At 32.8% G+C, this 9,917-nt stretch overlaps 1 protein-coding gene across 1 annotated transcript in view; it reads left to right on the top strand.

The window, feature by feature from the left end:
- Positions 1–8,448, top strand: part of LOC117112455 (gamma-aminobutyric acid receptor subunit alpha-2-like) — a gene marked incomplete at its 5' end in the record, with an annotated part of 11,525 nt that extends 3,077 nt beyond the window's left edge. The window contains 5 exon segments of the mRNA XM_033255540.1: positions 2,190–2,272; positions 2,452–2,613; positions 6,085–6,237; positions 6,499–6,722; positions 7,359–8,448. Coding sequence (XP_033111431.1) covers positions 2,190–2,272; positions 2,452–2,613; positions 6,085–6,237; positions 6,499–6,722; positions 7,359–7,655 — 919 coding nt within the window.
- Between the last annotated feature and the right edge of the window lie 1,469 nt (positions 8,449–9,917).

The following is a 9,917-nucleotide window of genomic DNA, read 5'->3' as shown; positions in this document are numbered from 1 at the left end:
TTCTTTACTCCATGCATATATAAAGCAATATTTGTAAGAATGAGACAATAAGATACCGTGCCTTTAGGCACATAACACTATCGAAAGCGAAAGAAATGAATCAAACCCCCAATTGAGTTAGTCCAGCACATACAACTTGCAATGAAGGTGAACTTTATTGCCAGCATGTAGGCCCCTAAGTATTATAGCCGTTGTAAATTACACAAAAGATGTCATACATTTTACATAATATGTAAATAATATTTACATATTTTTTAAATTTTCATTACTTTCGATTGATTGCCAATTTGTTATTCCTTAACAGTTGTCTATTATTTTTTTTTTATTTCCATTTCTTTCATGTACCTTTCTTAATTGGCAATCATCCTGAAATCCAACGTGGAAGCTGTCGGACTTCTTTATTGTCCATGGTGTTACTTCACTGCCATAGGCAGGTTTCACCATGGACCTATTAATAAGATAGGTCCATGTTTTCACTATGATTATGAGATGTTTGATGATTGCATGATATCCCTAATTATAAATATACACAATCTTGATTCACAGTGCTGGTAGTTTACATATGTAAATATTAAGAAAAAAAATGTTGGCCGCCATCTTGATATCCTATATGGCAGCCATCTTGAAATTCAATATGGCGGCCTTCTAACATAATTTCTGATATCTGCATGATACTCCCGGATATCGAAAACACGAGTAGAGATCTTTGACAGTGCTAGGTGTTGTAGATATGAAGATATTTACAACATTATCAATAATTAACATGACGGCCATCTTGAAATAGTATGGCAGCCATCTTGAATAGTGGCATTCTGACATAATTTCTGATGGCTGCATGATAGTCCTTGATATCGAAAACATGGGTAACGGTCTTTGATTGGCAGTGCTAGGTGCTGTAGATAAGATATTGACAAAAATAGCAATAATTTGGCGGCCATCTTGTAATCCAATATGGCAGCGCCATCTGACAGAATTTCTGATGATTCCATGACACTCCCTGATATTGAAAACATGGGTAATGATCCTCAGTTGGAGTGATATGTGATGTAAATATGAATACATAGGCTAAAATTAATTATTTTGGCGGCCATATTAAATTTCAAGATGGCTGCCGTCTTAAAATTTAATATGGTGGTCTTCTGACATAATTTCTGATAGCTGCATGGTAGTATCTGATATCGAAATCATGGGCAACGGTCTTTGATTGACAGTGCTTACTGTAGATATGAATATTGACAAAAATATCATTAATCTGGCGGCAATCTTGAAATCTAATATGGCGGCGCCATCTGACATAAATTCTGGTGATTGTATGACACTCCCTGATATTGAAAACATGGGTAATGATCTTCATTTGGCAATGACATGTGCTAGATATGAATATATTGGCTAAAATCAAATATTTTGGCGGCCATGTTGGATTTCAAGATGGTGGCCATTAGGAGGCATTATTTTTTGGGGTCTATTTTTTTTAATGATCTTTAGGTGTCATAGTATCACTGTGGGAAGTTTCATGCTTTCTTCCAGAAGTGCACGATTCCACCTGAAATTCAACCTTAGCTGCTCTGCTACTAAAATGATTTGTTCCATTGTTGTGGTGTTTATTCCTAATGTCATTTTTCCTATTGGCAATTTTTCGTTATATTTATGCGTTATTATACAACTTGGATGGCTACTCATACAACATTTAATTTCATTATAGATTCCATAATAGTAAATGTGTCCGTTAACCTATATATGCTTTTTTCTCTTTGAATATGAACTAGAATACCAAGTAGCATGTACGTGGTAATAATCGTAAGAGGAATAATTGTGATATTTCAAGGAATTCACATAATTATACAAAAAAAAAGAAAATATTTTTTAGATAAATCATCATCATCTGCATTATCATCATGCCAACATCGCCATCCTCAGCAGCATCATTATCGTCATTATCATGAACATCGTCATCACCGTTTTTGTCGTCGTGATCATCAAATTCGTTTTCATCATCGTCGTCGTAAACATTATCATCATCATAATTATCATCGTCATCATTAATCTCCATCATCAGAATCTCCACTATGATTAATTGATTGGTTAATTGATTGATTTGATTAATTGATTGGTTGATTGATATATGTATCTATAGTGAATGGAAATATGGATTGATAAATCAATAATTCGGATTGATTAACATCTTCTAGATTGACTGTTCTAACGGAATGCGTATTGGATTTGAAGCGATACCCTCACGATACTCAAGTTTGTTCTATCAGTATGGGGAGTAGTAGGTTAACGTTTTATTCATTTTTCCATAACTAAATTTGATACAAGAATTATTGCAGTACTTCCATTATCACTCTAACCAAAGATATGCTTGTTGCGGTGTCAATGCTCGTTCGCATTTTCTGATAAAAGCCGTTTCCGACACGTCCTAGTTTTAGATGTGCTTTCTTTTCCCTGTAGATACGTACTCTGAATCCGACTTGATTTTCCAGTGGCTTATTGAAGACAGTGACAACGCATCTGTTGATATTGAATCAGGTGACTCCAAGGATATCAGATTGTCTCAGTTTTCGTTGCTCGGATGGAAGACTATACGCTCAACCAAGCCATCAGTCCGCATTGGTTAGTAGTTTTTTAGTTTCTATTCCATATATTCACAACACTTTATGTTTAATCAGTATTTGCTACTTTTTTCAAAGTGCTTTGCTAATTTTTGTCAGTAGTTGTCATTTAGGTTATTCACAAAGCTTTTCTTACTTTAGTCAGTAGTTGTCATAATATATTCACAACACTTTGCTTAATAAGTTTAATCACTAGTTGCCATTTATTCACAACACTTTGCTTATCAGTAATCATATATTCACAACGCTTTACATAAAAAGTTGGAGGCAGTTTTGCATTTTTTTTCACAACACGGTGCATCGTTTAGTCAGTAGTTGTTTTTTTTTTTAAAGATTTTGCTACCTTAAGTCAGGCCTACCGTAGTATTGCATATTACTACTGCCAGTGTTTACTAAGTCTGAATCAGTTGCTATTACCTCGTCCTCACATTATTTCAACCCTTCTGCGTCCATATCATAATTATTTACATACCATACTTACACTATTGTGCTTTAACATGCAGTTCTTTACCTAACTTCAAACATTCTATTGATCAATATCGATTTTAGATATTTTAAACATATTAAATCACATCGCATAACAATCAAGGGACAGATTGTATTCAAAGACGGGTTCACTCTAACCTTTACAGATGGAGATCTACATTCGGAAATGTTGGCCTGCCCTCATTTTATTTAAAATTCCGGATTCATCCGGTAGATTATTCGTTATACAGTATTTTGCTTTTAAACCTTCTGTGTTTACAACGTACTTGTTTAAACAGAAAATGTATACCATTCGCGGTATTGTGTTCACATTACGTTGCTACAATCGATTTGACCTCATTACATTTTCATATCATATTTAGTTCGTTATTGTTTCTTCGACACTAAAGACGATAGAATCCTGAGTCATTTTCCTCTTTTAATACTTTTTGTATACTAAAAATGGATCAGAAATTCAGGTCATAGCCAGCATGTACGAGCTAGTACAATTACCTTTATCAAATTGCATTCAGTACTGTGGGGAAGCTAATCTCCATAATCAATAAAGTAAACGTCCCATAGCTTTATATATTTAATCAATAAAAACATAAACCCTAGTAGTAAGATATAATGTCTAAAGAACGTGTACCTTTATTGAACCGTATTATTGTACCGGTATTTGTTTTGTAGTTGTAAAATAAATGGATTGAAAAAAAATGTGTAAAAACTGTACAACTCGTATAATAACAACGCCTATTGATTTTTCTGTTTACATTTAATGTAAAAAAAAAATCAATAGGCTATATACTTTTATTGTACGAACCTATTTAAAAGTAAAGCACTTTCTTGAACATAGTGGACTACTGGGCGGAAGCATTCGAATGGAAGGGTGGTCCATAAAAAGAATAAATACGAACTTAATATCAGTTTTGAATTATAATGATATATAGGGCCTATAAATGTAGATTTAAGGTCTATTATATAGAGCCCATATACAATTTAACGTCGACAGGAATTCAAATCCAAGACCTCTTGCATATACACGGCTAGCTTAAATAGCTGTCATTAGTCTCACCTCTTAAATGCTTTCGAGTGGTTAAAAACATGCGACGTTTACTTCGAAAGGTCTCAGGTTCGAATGCCAACATTCTATCTACCCAACAATGCAATGCGTTAAAATGATAAAAGTTTGTGTGCGTGTGCCCACCTCTTGTCAACAACGTTTCTACATGATAGCTCGATGGTTGCCGATGCTAATTTACAAAATAATCGAGTTAATATGTTGATAATTAGAAAAGCAAACTGTGTTGACGTCTGGTAATTGTGTTAATATTTCATCATCACACGTTATTATACTAGTCGCCGTGGAGACATTCAAAGAGGGCGCATGACGGTCCCTAAATAGATGTAATATTGATTATTTTCTTAGTATTTTCTGTTGTTTAGTCGTTTTAAATGTCGACTCGAGGTACATATTCTAGAGATTCTTAATAAATGCCTCTCTTACCTGACACTATTCTTTACTGGTGCATTGAATCTTATGGGGCAATATGTTCTGCTTTTTGGCTTTGAATACATCACCCGTGCTACAGTTTGAAAGCAAGTTGTAGTTTTAAACATTTTAATATTTAATGTAATTTTTTTTAAATTTTTCATACCGTATCTTATGAAGGTCATGTGTTCATATTAACAAGAAAATATAAATAACATTTGTGTCTATATTGTTTGCTAAAATAATTAGTGCCTAGTTTATATATATATATTTCGGCTGGTTATGTTTCACATAGACAAAAAGTGTCACGGTCCTGAATGACGCAGGTAAATTTCTGCACCCACTCTCTGTAGTAATAATAAACTGACCAATCAACGGTAAAAATCATATTCATGTACGTACAAATTCGTTCCCGATTAGATAGTTATGGTACTGTAACGTTCTGCGATTCCTGGTGAATTACTAAAATTATTTCATGAATATTGTTTGTGTTAAGTAATTACTGTATGTTTAGCTGTTAAATAATTATATTAACAACTGTCCTTTCATCGAAGGGTTTCCGCCAACGAATGACTCCTTTGGGGAAATTACCTCATACGCGAAGCCTGGCCTTATAAATTCTACTGCGTTTTGCACAATAGGTACAGAAGACGTGCGCGTAATTTGCTCATTAATGTCATTGACGTCATATCCCAGGCTTATAGAAATTAATGCTTTGAAGAAGCTCGCTACGTCAGCTGTAACAGGAAAGTCGCGTATGATTTAATTGAAATTCATTTAATGGTAAATGTCTGATGTTCCTATAGGGTAACCTCTTGGCCCTCACACGAGGTAGAGCAGACTATGAGTTAAAATGGTCCGTGCACTACTAATACCAATAGCTCTCAGCTGTCTTCTACAACAGCGCGCCACTCTGAGGAACTGATTTTAATTGGGCCTGAATATCCAACTGACGGCAACAATAAGCCTATGCTTAAGTAAAAGCGAAACGTAGAAAGAAATCACCTTTTCATTTTTGGAGTGACATTCATACTATGTGTACTTAAGTTCTCTTTTTAACTTTTAAAGTTATATGGGTTATCTTAAAATTAGTTTAAATGCCGTATTGTTTTTTGGGGGGGTATTTGGGAGGAGGCGGTTAATAAGGCGATGAAAGACGTCCTCATACCCTCAGCCAACATCAAGACTATAGACGTTGATTACTGGGATTGTTTCAGTACTGTGGATAGGCCTACAGGTATACAAACTTAGGGAATTCCGTATCAGTCGTACCTCACTTTTAGGTTCATCTTTTCCTTATATTTTGAAGTTGTTATGTATCGAAAATGTGACTGCAATTATTTATTAAATATAAATATGTCTACACTTACTTGGCGTGTTACATTAAATGTGAATCAGACGAATTCGCAAGTGATTCGGGCTAAGGATCGTGTCAACGCATCTGGAGTTCTTAACCACTAAACCACTGCCCCACATATTTATGTTTCGTGTTATTTATTACGTCATTATTTATAGGTAACCGGACCGTGCTCACCGTAAACTTTGAACTGAAACGTAACATTGGTTTGTTCATAATACAGACGTACGTACCATGTTCTATGATGGTAGTCATTTCGTGGGTTTCTTTCTGGATCAACAGAGAGGCTACGCCTGCTAGAGTTTCGTTAGGTAAGTAGATTTAACAAGGAAGACCTACTTTTATATAATTTTCCTATAATTAATAATAGTAGTATTAATATTGATGATGATGATGGATGATGATAATCTCCTTTAGTAGGTTATGCTGTTTTGTTTAACCACAAATAAAATAAACAACCATTATTTAATTGATAAATCAGTCAATTAAAAAAAAAACATATGGAAAACTGGAAACAGAGGGCTGTATTTCACAACATCACTGAATTTAATTTGGTTTTTTTTTTCACACAGCAATTTTAACCATTTTAACAATTACAACCTTAAGCCTGACAGCGACGTCCTCGCTACCTCAAGTGTCCTACGTGAAAGCGATTGACGTCTTCATCTTCGATTGTTTTTGCTTCGTGTTCGCGGCACTTCTTGAGTTCGCTTTTGTAAGCTATTTCACTAAACGTAGGGGCGGTACGCTGCCAGAGATGGACGATGAAGACGACCACCTGATACGATGTGAAGAGGTAAGGCTAAGTAATGAACCTCTTCTGAGTGTTAATTAAACAACTGACCAATCAGAAATGGGCCTGGAGTACGCGCTTTTCCCACAAACGCATGTATTTCCCCCCTACGCACGCTGATCACGTTGTGGGAACTTATCAACAATATTCAAGGGAAGGGGCCTAGCGGAACGGTACATTGTACATAAACATTCCTTAATTATGTACTTAATGTAAGCATGTGTATTTTTAATGTTTCAATTATATAAATGTCTTTCATTGTATAGAAATTACAGCGAGCATGCTAATAACAATTTTATCTTTCTGTCATGATTTTAATACCATAAAATATTAAAGATAATTATGTTTTTTTTATTGATATTTGTATCACTTTACTTATTATTTTCAATATTATTTTACCAAAACGTATCTCTATAACTGATTAATGAATCATAATTTACAAGGATTATTGTCTCTATTATCATAAGATTAATTTAAAATTATTATTATTATTATTATTATTATTATTATTATTATTATTATTATTATTATTATTATTATTATTATTATTATTATTATTGAATCTACTCTACTGTATACTGTATGTTATTGCTTTTGTATGTTGCCCAGTAAGCTACATCTGTTTAATTTTTATTTCAGGAGTTAGGCTTAACTGGAATCGGAAATCATAGGAATGGGAAATGTAAGGGAATGTCACCAAAATTCAGAATGGCGTCGCCATCCTGGAAAAAGAAGTCCAGGTACTACCAGTGTTGCTACGACGTTCTCATGTGTTTCGTTGGCAGTATCCCATATCGCCAACAGAGGGCGCGGAAAATCAAAATAGGACAAGATTTTAACAGCGTCAGTATTATTGACCAATGGTCAAGGGTAGTGTTTCCTCTTATGTTCCTTATTACAAATATTATTTATTGGTTAACATTTGGTGATTTTTGATTGGATGGTAATTGTATATAATAACGAAAATTATTAATTTAAATATAACGGTATCTTTTTTTTTTAATTTTTTGTAATACTGTATTGCCGTTACCTGATTTTGTTGTCGAGCGAATTGAGTACAATATAGATTACAAAATTACTCGGTCATATCGCAATTTTCTTCCATTTGTCCGATCACAGGGGTACTCAATATGATATTGATAAAAATAAAAAGACCTGAATTGACCTTAGTATTTGGGTTGGTGGATTTAATACCGGTATCACATGACACCATTTCATAGCATTTTTGTTTCTATTTGCGTCACTCTTCACGAAAATATGGTTATGTTAATAAAGCTTCCCAAACACAATATTATGAATACAAGATTGATTATTCAATTTATATATCCAGGCTATGACTATTGTGATCGTAGCTAAGTCGTTGGGGAATAATTATCAAACACTAATACTGAAATCTGATTTAATGGACATTTCCGCTAAGCTCCACACCTTGTTTATTGTTGCTAAGGTCCAACAAAACGACAGTGCGTTTGTGGGACAACCATGGGGACAACACATGTGTTTGTGAGACGCGCGCGTGTTCCTGGTGCTGTTATAATTGGTCAGTTGTTAAGTTTGATTGTCTCTTCGGAAAGGTCTATTATCAGTGGTCATGAATACTATACTCTGATACCGTAAAACCTTGCAAGGAAGGCCTGGGTTTCTTTTTGTTTTTGTTTGTTTGTTTGTTGGTTTTTTTTTTGCGAACTTTGGATGCGCTTCTTTTCTTGGCTACTTTTGCAAAGTAATGAGGGGGCTTCTTTTCAAGATGAATGCTGTAAATTTGGTGAATTTGTATAATAAAACCATAAATAAGGCCACTGTAACATTATTCTGTGTCATAGAGTGTATTTAACTGGCATTAAATCACCAAAACTACTGTATAAACCAAGCTTGCTTTTAATTAATTAATTAATTAATGTTTAATTAATGTACATTGTACCGTATGTACTGTACTTCGAAAAGAAGTCTATGCTATCTTGAAAAGAATCCCATCTTTTCGAGGCTAATTTTGCAAACTAAAAAGGGGAGGGAGGCTTCAATTTGAGATGGGCTTCATCTCGAGATTAAGCCCACTGGGCTTAAATTCGAGGTTTTATGGTATAAATAATATAGCAGTGTAATGAATAACTTACCAGTGATCGTTTTATAGAGATCGTCAATGGGCAATACACCTTTTCCTCTGCTTGTTTTATAGTAAATTTTTAAACTTCGAGATATTTAATTCTGATTCCGAATTTCAGGAAAGCAAAATATGATGCTTCAACAGCGAGTACAAGAAGCTAGATGTGTATTTTTTCTGGCTGATATGTAAATAACTGTAAATTTGCATCACAAGAAAAATGATTATAGACCATCTCGTAGTATATATGGATATGTCAAGGTTATATGCATGAATAAAATAATTATACAATTAATTTAAATTTTATATAGTTTAATTTACATATAAATATCATTATTCTTTTAATAAATTCAACTTAATAAAATATTCTCTTAATACCACGAATATAAAACAGAATACATATCGGCCTAGGCCTATATTGTACATTGGTTATTTAGATGATAGTATAAACCAAATCATTTTGATATGTTTTCACCTTTGACTTAGTCTTGCGCAATTTAAACTACAAAAGTGATTAATAAATGAATTATGTAATATAAATTTTGACGCAAAAATATATAAATAAGAACTTTAAATAAAGGAGGATTTTTTAAAAATATATATCACAGGTATCGTTAATTTACTATTATATATTTCTTCTTTTATATCATATATCTCATTCTTTCTTATTGTATCAAAACATGTGAATACAAAAGGTAACCAAGATATAGCTCCCTCTTAAACTACATACATATTTCTATAATAATAATGATAATAATAGTAACAGTAAATAATAATATATTTGTTACTATAGAGAAATAAAAAGGAAAAATAAGAAACGGTGTATATATATGATATATATATATATACATATATATATATATATATATATATGTATGTATGTAGGCCTATATATGTATATATTATTATATGTGTATATAAAGTGTATATATGTATAAGCCTATATGTATATATGTGCATATATATAATTATATATATACATAATTATATATAAGTATAATTATATATATAATTGTATATATGTGTATATATAATTATATATATGTATATATATATATATATATATATATATATATATATATAAAGTTTGTACACCT

This window comes from Anneissia japonica, unplaced genomic scaffold (assembly GCF_011630105.1).
Source record: "Anneissia japonica isolate Jap-2015-1 unplaced genomic scaffold, ASM1163010v1 scaffold288307_len268549_cov174, whole genome shotgun sequence".
Classification (NCBI taxonomy): Eukaryota; Metazoa; Echinodermata; class Crinoidea; order Comatulida; family Comatulidae; genus Anneissia; species Anneissia japonica.
Note: the sequence above shows the minus strand (reverse complement) of the source record. Positions and strands in the feature narration are given on the sequence as shown.